At 46.4% G+C, this 17,541-nt stretch overlaps 4 protein-coding genes across 4 annotated transcripts; 2 read left to right on the forward strand and 2 right to left on the reverse strand.

The window, feature by feature from the left end:
• Positions 1-994: 994 nt before the first annotated feature.
• On the forward strand, positions 995-1,627 carry COCSADRAFT_61675 (uncharacterized protein; the record flags this gene model as incomplete). The annotated part of the gene is made up of 1 exon (XM_007707893.1): positions 995-1,627. A coding segment is annotated over one exon (633 nt), but the record flags the coding sequence as incomplete, so codon positions are not given.
• A 1,446-nt stretch (positions 1,628-3,073) lies between these two features.
• On the forward strand, positions 3,074-3,265 carry COCSADRAFT_70346 (uncharacterized protein; the record flags this gene model as incomplete). The annotated part of the gene is made up of 1 exon (XM_007707894.1): positions 3,074-3,265. A coding segment is annotated over one exon (192 nt), but the record flags the coding sequence as incomplete, so codon positions are not given.
• Positions 3,266-3,773: 508 nt separating this feature from the next.
• NPS2 (non-ribosomal peptide synthetase NPS2) lies at positions 3,774-16,940 on the reverse strand. The gene is made up of 2 exons (XM_007707895.1): positions 7,718-16,940; positions 3,774-7,652 (listed from the first exon to the last, which is right to left on the reverse strand). The coding sequence occupies exons 1-2, from the start codon at positions 16,880-16,882 to the stop codon at positions 3,966-3,968; spliced, it is 12,852 nt and encodes a 4,283-aa protein (XP_007706085.1). The 5' UTR covers positions 16,883-16,940; the 3' UTR covers positions 3,774-3,965.
• Positions 16,941-17,074: 134 nt separating this feature from the next.
• On the reverse strand, positions 17,075-17,530 carry COCSADRAFT_49884 (uncharacterized protein; the record flags this gene model as incomplete). Its single annotated transcript, XM_007707896.1, has 1 exon — positions 17,075-17,530. A coding segment is annotated over one exon (456 nt), but the record flags the coding sequence as incomplete, so codon positions are not given.
• Between the last annotated feature and the right edge of the window lie 11 nt (positions 17,531-17,541).

Raw genomic sequence — 17,541 nt, forward strand, 5'->3', positions numbered from 1 at the left:
TAAACAGACAATACGACTCGTTACAGAGGACATCGCCAAACTACATACCAAACTCCGGCATGTAGACATTCACAACCACTGGCTCCGACAAGAAGTCTCCCGCGGCAAGATTATGGTGAAGCATGTTCCGACAGATTATATGCTCGCCGATGGACTAACAAAGGCCCTGCCAGCGAATAAATGGGAGAACTTTCTTAACCAATTAGGACTTGTTGAGAGATGCCAGGTATCACCTAGGACACTTCAGGTGAATGAAATGGAAAACTGTATTGAAGAAGCTATTAAAGGGGATGAAGATAATACGCCAGCTCCGAAGGGGTTCAAAGCTGAGGGGGTGTGTCAGAAGTAAGGCTTTAGTTGAGGCCCATGCATAAGGCCAAGGAAACAAAAGAAAAGAAAAAAGCCACAAAAAGGCGACACCTCAGGAGATAGCAAAAATGAACACCTTTTTCATGACCCTATCATTAAAGACCCATCAAATCTGACAACAAGCCAAGCGCTTCTCTATAAATTTGCAAGCAAGCAAGCAGAATTCACTGTGCTTGCTTGGTTGCTTGAATCGCGCTTGATTATAGACAAGATTATTGGTGTTATAGTAAACTAATCTCATAATAGGCTCTATAGTTAGTAGTCATTGCTTCTTCTTGTTGAGACAGAGGCTTGTTGCTTTAGCTTAGCTAGAGTTATTGCTTCTGCAGCTTTGCATAGGCTGCGACAATATGTTAGATACTAACTTCATACCTATCTTAGCTATCTATGCTATACGTATTACGCGTTTCCTCCGTGTTGCAACCTCTAAGCTACTCTACTTGTCATCATGCCACCCAGAAAGCGCGTCTCTACCACCTCTATCGCGCCGAGAAAGCGCGCTCGAGTCGCAGATCCTTCTGGCTCCGCCAGCCAGCCCATCGTTGTCAATATACAGCCATCTGCTCCATCTCCGTTGCCTCATCCCCCATCCGTTGAAGTCCTGCTCGAAGCGTCGCAGGCCACTACCTTCGAGTCACAACTCCGCGATTCTCGTCCTGAAGCTGAAATTGTCGCGCCTGCCGACGGCAGCGAGGAGGCGACTATAGCCTCATCCAACGTGGCCGATGAGGCTGCTGAGCGCCTTGATCAGAACTTCGAGGACAACTACGACAGCATAGACTGGCTGCGCCTACCACGCTTTACGAAGCCACTCACAACATCGCGGCGTAAGCCTTCTTGGATTTATCAACATGGCTATCGCGTTGTTCTCCTTACAGACCCAGAACAAGTATTCTGGGTCTGTCGATACTGTCACATCCACAAGTATATTGACGCTGGCCGTGGTGGTGTTTTCCCAGCTGCTGCGACAGCTCAAGCTGCGCGCCACCTCTGCGAGCTTCGACCTGGCCATAGCCATCAGCTGCCTGGTAAGCCTCGCAGCGTCGTTAATGAAGGCTCTATCCGCAGCCTATTCAAGAGTGGAGTACCAGTGTCTCAAGAAGTCGCCAACGAGCTTGGTCACTTCGATATTCAGCGCTTTAGGCTTGCTGCGGTAGGATGGCTTGTCGATAACAACCACCCACTCTCTGAGTTTGAGAAGCCAGCGTTTCGAGACATGATAGCTATGGCCAACCCAGAGGCAGAAGCGGCACTTTGGCAGGGTCACAAAAGCGTACGCCAGTACGTTTTGCGCCTATACAATCACCTACAGCCGCGTGTTGTCTATGAGCTGTCCAAAGCTCTTAGTAGAATACACGTAAGCTTCGACGGATGGACGACTAAAGGCGGCAAACGTGGCTATCTAGGCATTGTCGCCCACTACGTCAACCACGAAGGCAACCTCGTTGACCTGCCTATTGCACTGCCCCAGCTGATGGGCGCTCACTCTGGTGAGAATATGGCTGAGATTGTTTACAGTACACTGCAGAAGTTTGGCGTTAGTCCTCGTACAATAGGCTACTTTGTACTTGACAACGCCTCTAATAATGACACTACAATTGTGTCACTTGCGCAGAAGATGGGCTTCAACGCCACCTACCGTCGCCTCCGCTGCGGCCCTCACACTCTGAACATTGTTGGCCAAACACTACTTTGGGGCAAAGACAGCGACGCGTACGACAATAATGTTGGCGAGGTAGTTGCAGTAGATACGGAGCACAAGTTTATGAGTGAGTGGCGAAGTGACGGCCCATTAGGTGTGCTTTTAGCGATAATCAACTCTATTAAAACACCACAACAGTACGAGCTTTTTACAAACTTTCAGCAGCTCGCGCACCACGAGCTACCTATTGACGCCACCGAAGATGATCGCAAAATACTTGAACCTATTAAGCCTGTTATTACCCGCTGGAACTCCTTCTACTCATGCTTTGAGCGCGCCGCCAAACTCCAGTCTGCAGTCAACGCCTACGCCAATCACCACATAAATGATACTAGGCAGAAGGACGACCGCGCTCTACGCCTGGGTAACAAGCCACCCTTTGCGCCGCCGTGGATGAGGTCAGATGGGCTTACTGCTGCTGACTGGGCAGTAATTACGGAATATATTGACGTTCTAGGGCCACTCAAAACTGCTACAAAACGGCTAGAAGGACATGGCAAGAGCGGTAGCTTTGGATCTATTGCTGAAATTATTCCAGTATTTGAAGTACTACTCAGCAAGTTCGAAGAGAAACTCCAGAACTACGACGCTGTTGATCACTGTCAACACAACGAGGCACCCGAAGACCATCTTGCGATCAACCTCCGCGCTGCTCTTGTCAAGGCGCGCAGCTATTACAGCAAGCTCGATCACTCCCCAGCTTACTATACTGCAACAATACTCCACCCTCGCTACAAGTCTTTTTGCGACTCTGTGTGGGCAGAGAAACCAGAGTGGCTCTCGCTTAACAACCGCAATTTTTATGCTTTATGGGCAGAATACAACACCACGCCAAAGCCTCAAGCACGCCTACAGAAGCTCTCTAACGACCTCGACGACGCGATTGATAGCCTCTGCAACCCTAAGAGAGCACCTAACAATATAGACGAGAATGAATACACAAGGTGGAAGACCTGCGAGCCGGTGGCAGAGAAGGACTCACCTAACGCGCTTAATCCAACACAATATTGGATGGGGCTTCGCGAGCAATATCCCAACCTTAGTAGACTTGCGCTTGATATACTCTCTATCCCAGCCTCAAGCTGTGAGTGTGAGCGCATGTTTAGTGAGCTAGGTGATCTTCTCGAACCTCGTCGGCGTAATATTAGTCCGCAACTTCTGGCAGCAATACAGTGTGTGAGAAGATGGAAAAGAGCTGGGCTTAGCGATAACCAGGCTGCTGAAAAGTCAACTATTACTGATAAAGAGATAGAGCTCTTGTATAGTATTAGTACATGGGACAACGAACTCACCACTATGTAAAACTTTAGTATAGGCATATACACCAATCAAGCGAGTTTCAAGCAAGCAAGCAGCTACTTCACTTTTGACTAAACAAGCAAGCGCAAGCCAAGCGGGCTTCTCTAAGTTAGCAAGCAAGCGAACATGTAAGCATCGCGCTTGCTTGCTTGCTTGTTCCCAAGTATGAGTGAGAGTTGTCTGGCGATTCGTAGTGGAAAAGAGTTATGGATGTAATCGAGGTTTTGACAACGCTAATCTATTCGATAGACTAACATGTAATTACATGCATGGCGGCGGATTTTTGGACAGAATCAGGTCGAAAATAGTGCAGGCGCGGAAAGTACTAAAACGTATAATTAACTAATGTCGCAGCCGGGGCAAGGCTGCAGAAGCAATGACTTCAGCTGAGCTGAAGCAACAAGCCACTGTAACGGCAGCAAGGATGCATTGCCTCAGCAAGAAAAAGCAATAGCTATAACTACACCACACATAAATGAAGATGGTAGATAGCAGACACAATACAGATCGATTTGATCGCACCCACGCATGCAACAACTAATTAGAACTATTTCAATCCATAAATAAAACTTGGAATAAATCCCCGAAGTGCAAATTAATCCACTCCTGCGCTCAACAACATGCCCTCCTGTTCTTCCTGGGAAGGGTTTGCCATAATATCCTCAACTGCTATATTGAAACCCGCTTTTCTGTAGCAATAGGCCAGTTGAGCGCAAGTTAAAATATCTCCTCCAAGTTCAAAGACAGTAGTTTTGTCTTCTCTTGACTGAGTACCGAAGATTTCGTGCCAGCATTGCTTGACTGTCTGATGGAGTTCCGAGTTCCTTTCCTTGTGGTCCATTCCTTTCCGGCTTCCTCCATAAGGATGTGATATATCAACGGGCAGAACATCTGCTATTGGTACGCTATCTGCATTATCCTCCTGCGAGAGAAATGATATGATGCTACACAAAGAATCCAGAGTGGCCTGCATTACCGACGTGGCAATGTTCGCACTATCGTAGCTAAGTGACACTTCTAAATGGTCATCGTAAGGTACAGACATGACACCAACGTCTGCGATCTCAAAGGCGGCGCTGGTCACTTGCAGGCCACATGGAACACCGCCTATCGATACGAACTTCTGTAGGCCAGAAGTTACGAATTGGATGTCTTGATGTATAACCAAGGAGCTAAATCTTCGGATACCGGGCCAGGACACGCAATTGTCCAGGATGTCTTCGAATTCGTAAGCCTCGTGAGCAAAGGATTCTAAATGTTGGGCGCGAATCTTTGACAACAACTCCATTACAGTGAGTCCACTTGTATTGATGCGTACGGGGACGAGGTTCAGACAGGGGCCAATAACCCCTTCGATGTCCGGCAATGGAAGGCGACGGTTTGTGACAACTTCACCGAAAACTACGTCCGGTGAGGCAGAAAGTTTGCCTAAGACCAAAGCCCAGGCAACTTTGACAATGAGCGAAGTAGTAATACCGGCAATGCCTATACGTGATAATCTCACAGTTTGCTGCAAAAAGCCTTTTGGTTCTCTGGCAGAAAACGGTGAAATAGAGTTGCTGAGCCGTGGCATAGTTGAGCCGGATAGAAGACGTTTATAGAAAGCCGGCGTCTGATGATCTAGTGTTTGTTTTCTGATATTTAGGAATTCAGAGAACTGAGGGTATTGAGGAGGCGTATGACCATCATACAATTGAGAAAGGTCTTTGAATAGTAGAGGAAGTGTGATTCCATCGTATTGAGCGTGGGATAGACGGACAATCAAGTATGCTTTCTCCCGACCATGAATGAATACAAAACGCGTGACGATCTCGCCGAGTTTGAGCCCTTTCTTGCGGTCATCTTCGATGAAATCTTTCACTGCAATCTCTATTTTGTCGTCGGGAGACACATGTTCCTCTACTATACCAGTCGTAGATTTGAGTACAGCCTGATATAAGGATCGTTGGTAAGGAACGAAAACGGTTCGCAGAATGTCATGGCGCTGTATCAGTTTTTCGCAAGCAGATTTGAGATCAGTCATTCGAATCGAAGGCTCAATATCGAGACAGAAATGAACAAGCGCAGCCCGTGTCTTTAAATGGTTAGCTCCGTAGTACATTCTTTGTACAGCAGAGGCCGGGGCTATGGCATCAATGTCTTCTCCAGGAACCTTCAGATGTTGTTGAATATTTTTCACCACCACCTTACTCTTATCTGTGAAATACTCTGGTTTTTTATTTCCTTTTTGTGTCTTTGAAATTTTCTGCGCAGATGTTGCTGCACATGCTATTGCCATTTTACCAAAGGTAGGGTGCTGAAAGACTTGGTGAATTGCTAAGGGTATACTTTGCTTTTTAGCATTGGCGACTAGTTGCAATGCGCTAAGCGAGGTCCCGCCACGGTTGAAAAAATGATCGAGCCTAGATATTTCTGGTGCTTGTAGATTAAGCACCGTTGCCCATATATCGCGCAAAGTCAATTCGTGAGGACTAAGCGGAATTTCATCGTCCTTCATAACGTTTTCATCTATATTCCGATTTTCATTAAGAAACTTGAGAGCATAAGCATGCAACTGACGTCGATCCAATGTTCCATGCCATGTTAGGGGAAGTTCTTGGATTACAAACGTGCTCATAGGCTGTGTGAAATGCGGAAGCGCTTGACGTATATTATCTTTTGAGTGTTCGAGAGCTTGCTGTAATTCCCGGGAGTTTTTTTTGTCAGAGCATACAAACGCAACCACAATCGTCTCAACACTAGGATTGCTGCCTAAGTCTACAGCCTCGACAGCTGCAGCTGTAATGTGACCAGAGAGCGAAGTTAGTAGATAGTTTTCAATTTGAGTGAAAGTCTTCTTTCTGCTCCTCAACTTGAAATCCTGCTCTTTGTCACTCATCAACTCAAGATTGCCTTCCTGGTTGTACCGGAAAAGCTGCCCCGTTTCAAAGCGCGGGACATTATCTGTCGAATGTGTATTGAATTGATGATCTTTGATGCATGTCTTGCTTTCATCTTTAGCTTCCTCGCCGTGACTTCCGACAATACCAGTGTATTGAAGTATCAACTCTCCAATTGCCCCAGGAGGAACTGGGAGATCATTACTCAGTGGCAAGCCAATCCATGAATAGCCTTTCACGGGCTTTCCAAAATTCGGCAAGGCTGGATTGGTAAGAGACGCTGAACAGGTGGCCACTAAGGAGCCTCCTGCTACACAATATGTCTGAAGAACTGAACATTTCTCTATCCACCTCTCAATATTTGCTTCATGTATCGGTTCCTTTTCTCCATTGATGACGAGTGTTTGGATCCCGGCTGCTCCCTCCAGGTTCACAAGACGCGATGGAGTCGTAGCCACCCAATTGACCTTTAATTGGTTCACAAACGTTGCTAATTGTGCTAGATCTTCGGCTTTGCGGGCAATACAAACGCAGCCACCTGCAATTAATGTGACCAATATCTCTAACAAAGCAAGTCCGGACATGTAAGGCGCATATTGGAATGTTCTAGAGCGAGGCGTCAAATTCAGTACTGGGATGTGCTCTTTTGCGCCGAAACAGAATGTGAGGTGGTCAACCGTGCATGTCTTTAAATCCTTGGTGCTTTCAGAAGTAACGACAAGAAAGGCAGGAGGTGGAAAGACAGAACATGTAGGTGCTTCAAGTTTCATCTTTGTCATGCCAGACAGCAGTCCGTTTTCGCCAATTTGTGTTACTGGTAGATTAAGGCCCTGGAACAACTTGGCTTGGTTCGATGAAGTGATAATCATAGAAGGCGCAACATTGAGAACAATTTCTTCCAGGATTTCTTTACTCTGGAAAGAATCCAGCAGGATGAATGATGCACCGCTCTCCAGCACTGCAAGCATAGAAAACACCATCCATTCGGAGGGTTCTATGGAGATGGCCACTAGATGATTGTTTCCAATGCCAATTTTGCGTAGCTGACTGCATAGGAAGCTCGACGATGCTTTCAGCTCTCGATATGTAAAGCTGCCTTCAAGTGTTTCGATCGCAAGGTCATCTGGACTGGTCGAGGAGATTTCGTAGATTATGTCGTGTATATATGTTTTCGGCTGAGTAGATGAGTGACTAGTCCACTGGTCAAGTTGAGTTTTTCCCTTGCATGTTAGCGCATTTGTCTGCAGCACATGCGATTCAGGCTGCTTTAAGATGTGTTTTACGACAGCCGAGAATGTAGCCGCGATCTGTTCAGCAAATATTGGAGGAATCTGGTGGACATTACAGTCAAGGTTGATTATCACCTTACTGTCAAATATAATGCCAAGGACCGATACAGCATACTGCATCATCTGTCAGATCGGGGAATAGTTACTAGATAATTGTCTTACGAAATTATTTCACTTACCTCAGTATTTGAAGATAACGCCTTTCCATGGAGCTTGAGAGTAGAAGACTGCTGTACTGCGGTATCAAGATCCACGTCGAGTATACGTTGAATCGAGAAGCCAGTGTTGTATCCGGGGCTCTGTACACCCCAGGTGCCGTGGATATCTGCTGCAGAACAGATTGGAGAAGAGGCTCGAAGTATGCGCTCAGATTGCACACGCTTGAGAACGTCAATGAAAGTATCCTTTTCACTGATATAAGTGCGGGAAATGAGCATTCTGATGAAGACTCCAACGCCTAGATCAGAATTGTCCAGGGTGGGCTCTCGGTCTGAAGCGATGCAACCAAATACTGGACATTGATTTCCAGTGTAGAGATACAGGACCAAGGACCAAGCCGTCTCTAGAAGATCAGACATTACGAGGGCATGGGAACGACAGAATCTGTCCAAGCTAGCATACTGGGGCATATCCACGCTAAAACTTTGTATGGAAGTATTCGAGCCACTTATAGAGTTGTTCCAGGTTTCAAGGTAGCATGGTCCAGCATCAGCAAGGTGGGTTTTCCAAAAACTTAAAGCGTCTTCCTTAGGAGACTTCTTGACGTAGGACACATATGAAGAGTAGCGTGGACCGTTGGAAGATGGCAGCCTATTATCGTACGCAAGGACAAGATCTTTCTGCAGAATACCGATAGAGCTCGCATCAAGGAATAAATGGCTGATCTTAAGCCCGAGCAAAATCTTGTCATGTGATGATTTGATTGTCATTGAGTGAGACGTCGATAAAGTTCCCTCAGGGATTTTGGAACCCGTAGATCCCCTCATCGCTGTGCAGAACCCGTCACCCGAAACATCGCACATGACGTTGGCCTGCATGTTTTTGACAACGACCTGTATAAATGAGCCTGATGTACGGACATCGTCGAGAATTATGGTTCGTAGCATCGCATGCCGATCCACGACAGATTGCCACGCATTTATCAATCGAGCAATGTCCACTGGCTCTGGTGAAAGAATTTCCCATTCACATTCCATATCATAACGCCCTTGACCTTTGCTTTGAGTTATCATTATGCCTTCTTGAACAGGTGTCAGGGGATATATGTCTTCAATATCCGAGTGGGCGATTCCAATCGCTGGTAGTTCCTGCGTGATTAGAGTGCGAAGCTCCTCTGAGTTAATATCGAGTAAGGGATAATCGGCGGGTGTGGGCTGCTTGGGAGCCGAAGCAAGGTCTCTGGCAAGTTTCTCCATGACTGCCTTGCATTTTAGTGCTAGCTCTTTGAGTTGCGATTGGCGCCTCATGCGTCTGCTGTAGGCCATTGCTACTGTGACAATGCCGCTTTGGACTGTCACAATGAATTCAATCATACCAAATCGAGGCATGTCTGGACTGGCGCTTCCTAATTCAGCCTCTGTAAACTCTTCTGGGACCTTGAAAATTGCGTCTTCCCTCTCAAGCTGTTGGTATTGTCCGGCATAATTTAATGAGACTTCTATAGGGTAGTATTTGGACTCAAAGGGTTTTTTCCGGAGAATTTCTGAACTGAAGGCTTCCCAGCCATTATCAATCAAGGTATTCTGATGACTTTTAACATGTGCTACAGTGTCCAAAAGTTCATATCGGTGATCGCTGGGCAGAGAGATAGGGGAGAAAGTTGTGAACCACCCAACAGTGGACGAGATATCAACCCGCAGTGGGTCCCAGCTCTCTCGGCCATGACCTTCGCAAAATATTGTCGGAGGGCTTCGGTCAGAGAATGTACTAGCGAAAGAGTGCAGGATTGAAGCTGTTATGAGGTGGATTGGCTGTGTACTCATGCTTTCGTTTGCCTTGCCTAGTAAAAGATGGGAACTGTCAGAACAGAGGCTAAATTGCTCAACAACCACATCGCCATGATTGTTAGGTACTCCTTCCATGCCCCAATAGTCAAGATTCGGTAATGATGGGCTTTCCAATGCTGTGGCTGGTAGCTTTGAATGCTCATGAATATACTTTTTTTGCAGGCGAACCCATTTTTGGAAAGTTAGGGGCTTTGGGGAGGCGATTCGACCTTGGAGAAAATAGTCTTCCAGATCTTGTAAGATAATTCTCCAAGAAACAAAATCTATTACCAAGTGGTGAGACGCTAGGAACAAAAATTGTCTCTGAGGAAAAGAGGCCGTTGTGGACCGCACGGTAATTAAGTCTGCGACAAGTAGAGGCCCCTCTTGAATGTCTATCTGTTTATGCGATTCTTCTAGAATAGGAGGAATGCCATCAATATCTTCGAGAGAATGGTTTCTTAGTGTAAAGTGATCCTCAGACACCCCAACGATTGACTGAAGCCAGCCTTTGCGGAGGGTCTTGACGAAGCGTGTCCGTAGTGAAGAGTGCCGCTGTACGAGGGTACGAAGTGCTGATTCCAGGGATTGATTGTTCAATTGCTTGTTCAGTTCTACAATAATACTGAGATTGTAATGATTCTCGCCGTGCGGTACCATGTCGAAGTAGAGCTGCTGGATAGGAGAAACTGGTAATAAAGTATCAGGGTCTTCCTCCTCATCTTCCTCCTCGGCTTTTGAGACTTCGACAGCCTTCGAGTTCGATTCAATCAATGGAATGAGATCGCATATAGTTCGACTTTCCAGTAGGTCCCTTACACTAAAGTATATACCTATATCCCGACATTGAGATACAACTTGTATAGCGCTGACTGAGTCTCCCCCCAGCGACTGAAAAGCGGTATCAGAATCGACCGTGGTCTCTGAAATATTCAATACGTTGGCCCATATTCTCCGCACATCTCTCTCCAACTTTGTTGTCACTTGTTTAGGAGCGCTAACACTGTCTTTACCCAGCAATCTGGTTATAGGGATATGCTGCCCCAACAATTTGAGCAGTTTTCGATTCAATTTTCGAGTCGAAGTGTAAGGCAGATTTGCCAGTGGTATAAAAGAGGCTGGAATCATGTAAAACGGTAGCTCGCGAAGAAGATTCGATCTGATTCCTTGAAACAAATCCAATAGTCGCTGGGCTGTTGGAGAAACTGACTCAAGAATCCCGTCATCGAAGGTACCGGTGCCAAAAGTCACAAAAGCTACGGGAGCCTTAGCAGTTAGGGGTCCTTCGGATGCCGTCACAACTTCGACAGCTACTTCAAAAGGTTCCTTCGATGTAACAGCACGCCTGATATGGCCTTCGACTTTCCAGGCCTCGAAACGTTTGCCATGGAGTTTTGATTCCATTCCAAGTCGTCCAAGATACTCTAACGCTCCATCTGAATTGTATCGTACCATGTCTCCAGTCCGGAAGAATTTTCGAGATTGGTCGTCCGTAGTATTCGACTTGAAGTCCTGGATCCACTTGGGATTCAATATAAAAGAATTCTCTAAGTGGGTTGACGTGTCAATATATCCTCTCGCAATGTGTGGGCCTTCCAAAAGTAACTCTCCCACAGCCCCTAGTGGTGCTAGGATATCGGATTGGCCAGGCTCAACGACCCAAGTATAGCCCAGGAGTGCTCGGCCAATACAATTTTGACTTACCTTTCCTATCATTTCTTGGGAAAATGAGGCTATGGAGCTCTCTACCTGGCCATAGGCTTGAATGATGTTGGTACCTTCAGCCCAATTCTTTAAGCATCCAGCCTCACCTCCATAAACTAATGTGCGGAGACCCGGAACAGTCTTTAGATTGATTGACGTGGCCATAGAGGGTGTCATCAACGCCCAATTTACATCCGCACCTCTTATCCACTTTGATAGTTGGTCCCTATTACTTTTTCTATCAGGAATACAAACACAGCCGCCGGCTAGCAAAGTGGTCAAAATTTCCATCACAGCATACCCGGAGTTGTATGGAGCCAATTGAAGCACGCGAGACTTTGCATCGATATTGTAGCCTTCAGCCTGCTTGGCTGCAGCAGAAGAAAATGATGCATGTTCAGTGTTAACGCCTTTTGGTGCTCCAGTGCTTCCAGAAGTGAAAGCTACATAAGCTATGGAGTTGGGGTCAGGAGAAGGAAGTTTGCCATTGCAATTACTGGGGTTGTTTTCTTGGAGAGTTCCGAGCATTTCTACGCTTATTGTGACCGTCCGCTTTACCGTCGAACTTGATTGTTTTGCTGCATGTTGGGAAAAAAGCACAGTGTGAGGTTCCAATTTCCCAAGAATAGTTTGAATGTGATGGGTCGGTTGCGTGGCATCAAGCAATGTGAATGCTGCCCCTGCTTTTAATGTTGCTAAGACAGCAACTGTCACGAGATAGGATTTTTCAAAGATAATAGGGATTGTCTCCCCTACGTTAACGCCAAGGGTAATAAGATGATGTGCGAGGATGTTTGAGAGAGTATCCAACTCCGAAAACGTAAGCTTTCCGTCCCATGCGTAGACAGCAGGTGACTCTGCAAATCGTTCAGTTCGGTCTTGAATAATGGAGTGGATGCAACGATGAATCGTTGGTGTTGTATGGCCGTTTATACGAGCCAGCTCTGTATGATCTTCTGGGCTGAATATCTGCACTCGAAACAGAGGCTCTTCCGATAGCTGCAACAATTGATCGATTATATGACTGAACTGGAAGCACATCCGTCTCATTTGCACTGAATCAATGAAACGAGAATCATGCACTGCCTCTATTTCGATCGAATCTGGCCGAACATCGCAATTGAGTACTAGAGTGTAGGGGTGGAAGTTGGGTGGCGCGTGGAATGACATGTACTTGGTTATTGATTCAGTACCCAACGAGCTTTCCAAGTCACTCTGAATTGATATTAAACTTGAGAAGTCACACGCATCTCGGAATTCTTCCCCTAGAGCATGGATTTTGCGGAGACCAAAGTGTTGGAATGGAATCATCTCAATCGCAGCGTCCTGTGCTACTTTCAAAAACTCAGATATCAGCTGATCCCTATGAAGTTGAAAACGAATAGGGACGGTTGTAATTGTAGGGCCTACGATCTTATCAATACCAACCACAGGAGACGTTCTTCCGGACAGTGTGCAAGCGAACGTGACATCGCTAGTTTCACCATAACGGCCGATGAGGATAGCCCAGGCTGCTTGTAACAAAGTGGACGGAGTGATACCTTTTGGGTAGTTATGACGCAACGAAATTGAGTGGGTTGTGACTTGGTCCAAAGATGGCCGCTCAATCCCATCAGGCATCTGAGGGAAGTGACATTTGAGCGCACCGGCTAGACGAGATTTCCAGTATGATTCGGCAGCGTTTTCATCCAAGCTGAGCAGATGCTTTATAAAATGGCTGTACTGAGGAAATCTTCCGATCTGACCCCCAGTGTAACCAAGGTCGACTGCTTGATATAGAAGACTAGAAGACCAGGCATCATAAATTGTGTGGTGGGCAGTCCATACAAAATATCTCTTAGCCGTTGCTTTGTCTAAAATCACTGCTATCCGTGATAGTGGTGTTCCCAAAGACATCTCGACCTCAGAATCATTTTTCATATACGCCTCAAAGTCATCGTGGTAGGGGCATGTTGTCAGTGGGTCATCGGCGACAATTACCTGGAGGAGTTTACCAGAAGATGATTGAATCATCCTGGTTCTTAGGATAGGAAAATCATGAATTGCAGCTTTCCATGCTGATTGAAGCTTGGAAAGATCGACATGAGGAGGAAGATCAAAGCAGACCTGAACCATGTATGCACCCTTGCTGCGAGCTGAAACAGCCATAAACCCCTCTTGAAGAGGCGTTGAAGGATAGATATCTTCGATCTGATCCTCTGCAACAATGCAAATCTGTGATGCCTCTTTCAGATATTCATTGACACGATCCGGGGCAGGAAGTAAACTAAACGGGTGTATATTTTCCAGCTCTTCATTTGGCTTGAACGCCGCCTTGTGCAATGTCGTGGCCATATCAGACAGAAATGGCTTTTGCAGAATATTGGCAACAGTGATGGTGTAGCCAACACGCCGAGCTGCCACTACTAGACGTATTGCAGACAAAGAGTCACCACCTAGCTCTAAGAAATGATCATGTCCACGAATTGCATATGGCGATGTGTTTAGTACAATAGCCCATAAACTGCGCAACTTCTCTTCGGCCTCATTCAGTGAACCTGTTCCTATGGGCTGTGCCGATGAAGTTCCATGAGCTGACTGAGCAACTAGGTCTGCCCGTAATTCAGCAGAGAGTTCACGTAGGAATTTACGATCCAATTTTCCAGAAGGAAGACGCGGAAGGCTTTCAACTGCGCAAACTTTTGTAGGGACCATATATATTGGCAAGTCATCCATTAATGCGGTTCGAAGGCCAGGAGGTAGGGGAGATAGTTGCCTCAAAACACCGATATTCAAATCAAGAGGTAAGAAGGCAACTAACCACGGTTGGTCTGCGGGGGATGGTGCTGGTGCGATCTCGACTGCAACCTCTTCCGAAGAAACTGCCCGGCGAAGATGAAATTCAATTTCACCTACTTCGATTCGCTGTCCGTGCATCTTGATCTGCGTATCCTTTCGACCAATGATTTGGAGCGAACCGTCGGCATTATAACGGGCGAGATCGCCTGATTTGTAAAATCGCCGGAGAGCCTTATTTGAGCCCTGATCTTCTTTAGAACACGGAACAAGCTTAGATGCCCATTTCGGATTAGTAATAAATGAGTGACTCGTTTGCTCTGAGTCGTACAAATAGCCTTGTGCCAATACCGCACCTTCAATAAGAATCTCACCTGGAGCTCCAATAGGGGAGAGATTGTTATGATTGTCAGGCTCGACGAGCCATACCTTAGTCCATGCGGTTCCAATATTTCCTGGATGACTTTCTACAGTAATTGAATCGTTGCAAGCAATCCACGTGGTCGTTTCTGCTGGGCCGTATGCATTGATCAGACGGACACGTTCTGCCCATGTGAGTATGTTGTGCTTGCTTGCGGGCTCACCCACCATAACAATTTGTTCAACACCAGGAACTTCGTCTGGGGTCAATGTCCCTAGGACTGTTGGGGTAAGGAAGAGGTGCGTAGCGTTTAAAGAGTTGATAGAGGCTCCCAAATCGTTCATGCGACTATATTCAGAGGGCACACAGACACAACCACCACAAATCAAAGTAGAAAAAATCTCAGCTAGACTCACATCGAAAATGTAGTGAGCAAACTGAAAAACGCGTGTCTGTGGCTGCAGATTGTAACGGGTACTCCATACACTGGAACTAGTCACAAATGCCGCGTGGTCCAACAGTATCCCCTTGGGTTGGCCAGTGGTACCCGAAGTGAACAAGACAAAAGCTAGATTTCGAGGACTCATCTTTTCGATCGAACTTTTCCTTCGGTTTTTGATTTTCGCAATAGATTCAGCTGACACCGTCTCTTGTTCTACGTTTTCTCCCTTGAATATTTCCTGGCTCTGTACAGAAGTAAGGACTAGCTTCGCTTTTACTTTTTGGATCATGATGCGGAGGCGTGCTTGTGGCTGAGCGGGATCTAGGCTAGTGAAAGCAGCTCCGGCTTTTAAAACAGCGAGCATAGTGACAATCGCCCAAGCCGACTTCTCAAAGCATAGAGGAATAATACAATCCGTTCCGATACCGTACTTGTCTACCAGAAAATGAGACAATTTACTGGAAATAGAGTCCAGTTCTCTGTAGTTAAAAGAGCCATCGAAAGCTTCAACTGCCGAGCTGTCAGGATTCTGACTTGCTTGTCTCTTAATGAGGTCATGTATGCACATTGCGACTGCCTCAACAGAGCTTGAGTTCCAACTGTTGAGCAAAACTTCGTCTTCAGGAGGAATGAAGCTAATGTCTGAAATTTTTTGATGCGGATCGTGGACTATCTGCTGTAAAACATACGCGAGTTGGTTCAGCATCCGCTCTGCTTCAATGGTAGGTATTAGAAGAGGATCATGGGTCGCGTAGATCTCCATAGTAGATTTTGACCCCAGCTCGCAGTGTACAATTAGTGGATATGTTATGAAAGATTTGATGCTTTGTAAAGACATTGTGCCTGGAAATGGGCTAACAGATGCCGCCTTTGTATCACCTAGTTGAATAATAAGGAGGTTCTTGAAATTGCAAGCGTTGCGTATCGTCTGACTAAGACGCTGAATTTGCCTCAATCCAAAGTATTCATACGAGAGCATTTCAGCCTCTTCAGCTTGTATGCGAGACAGAACCTGAGAAACGGATTCTTTAGCCATAAACTTCACACGTATTGGTAATGTATTTATGGTAGGACCAAGCATATTTTCAATACCTGGAACTGGCACGGTTCTTCCGTGATGCATGGTGCCGAATATCACGTCGGACGTATTTGTGTACTTAGCAAGAACCAATGCCCATGCTCCACGAATCATATTCGAGAGAGTGAACTCGGATGCCGGTCGGCGGGAAAGGTCAACCTGGGCACTAACTGTAGTGTCGCTGTGGGATTCTGTGCTAATCGGAACTTCTGGGAAAACTGATGCATTCTGTGCATCAAGATACTTTGCCCAGAAAGCTCCAGCTTGGAGAGCGTCTTGTTGTAGGAGGTAGCTTATGTACGTGTTGAACTGAGGACCGCATTTTCGTGGACGGCCATCGTATATATCTTTTAACGCATTGAAGAACAATGGTATACTCCAGCCGTCATAGATTGCGTGGTGCACAGTCCATATCATTTGATGATGACCTGACACTAAATCCTGGTATAGAGCACAGCGGCTCAAATGCGTGCCAAATGTCATCGGGTTTAGCAAGTCTTCGGCTAAGAAGTGGTCTTTGTCTCGAACAACAACCCATGAAGCCTCATTAAACTCGCTTCTAAAGACAACTTGCTGACATCCAGCCGCGACTGTGTGGCATATCCGAGTGCGCAAGATTGGCGTGTCACTTACCAGCTTTTCCCATGCGTCCCGGAGCCTGGCGGGATCTACACTCTGCGGAAGATCGACTATTTGTTGTGCCATATATGCGCCTCGTTGCTGCTCAGATGCAATGATGATACCTTCTTGAAGTGGAGTGCAGGGGTAGCAGTCCTCTATTTCACTGACATCAACACCTAGTTGAGTAGTAATCTCGTCAATGACAGCAACATGACGATTCCCAAGGAGAGAAAACTCCTCTACAGTACTGCTTAAAGTATCAGTTTTATTAGTGTTAGCAGTAACCGCTGCCATGGCCTTCAAAGTTGGATGCTTATAGGCTTGAGCAACAGTGAGAGATATTCCCGCCTCGTGGGAAAGAGCAATTAAGCGCATCATTGTCACAGAATCTCCTCCGAGAGATATGAAATGATCTTTCAGAGAGATTCTCTGCGCATCGATAGATAGCACCTCTGCCCAAAGTTTGCTTAGTGCAATCTCCATGGGTTTTGAAGGCCGTTCCCCATCAGCAAGGTCAAGGTCGCCAGCGTCCCCTTTCTGTTTGCTAGCACGCTTCTCGGCTCCCCAACGGCGAAGAGTTTTCCTGTCCATCTTTCCTGAAGGGAGTTTAGGAAACGTGTTCAGAGACCAAACTGTAGAAGGAACCATGTAGGAGGGTAGTTTAGCCCGTAAAGCCTCCCGAATCGCCTCAAGACGAACGGGAGGTATGTCGTATAGCATGGTCTTGCCTTGATTATCTTCATTCACATCTGTACGTCCTCCATCATTGCGTTGAACATCAGTCTCTACACTGGCTGAGCTGTTCTCAATAAAACCAACCAATGATGTTTGGATGTTGTTGGTGGCGGGCCCTAGGACATCAACAGCCACACTTGTTACGGATTTCCCCAAAACTGCGCGCATTTGGAACTCGATTTCGCCAAGTTCGATCCGCTGTCCGTGTAGCTTCACCTGGTTATCCTTTCGACCTACTATAATCAACGATCCGTCGGTACTAAAGTAGGCAATGTCTCCTGTCTTGTAGAATCGAGTCAGAT

The sequence above is a fragment of the Bipolaris sorokiniana genome (genome assembly GCF_000338995.1).
Source record: "Bipolaris sorokiniana ND90Pr unplaced genomic scaffold COCSAscaffold_25, whole genome shotgun sequence".
In the NCBI taxonomy this organism is placed as follows: domain Eukaryota; kingdom Fungi; phylum Ascomycota; class Dothideomycetes; order Pleosporales; family Pleosporaceae; genus Bipolaris; species Bipolaris sorokiniana.

Bases quoted from the DNA above. Each gene is read 5' to 3' on its own strand.
- NPS2 (XM_007707895.1), bottom strand. From the start codon at position 16,882: ATGATGCGCTTAATTGCTCTTTCCCACGAGGCGGGAATATCTCTCACT. The intron at 7,653-7,717 runs GTAAGTGAAATA...CAGATGATGCAG, and splicing joins CGTTATCTTCAAATACTGAG to TATGCTGTATCGGTCCTTGG.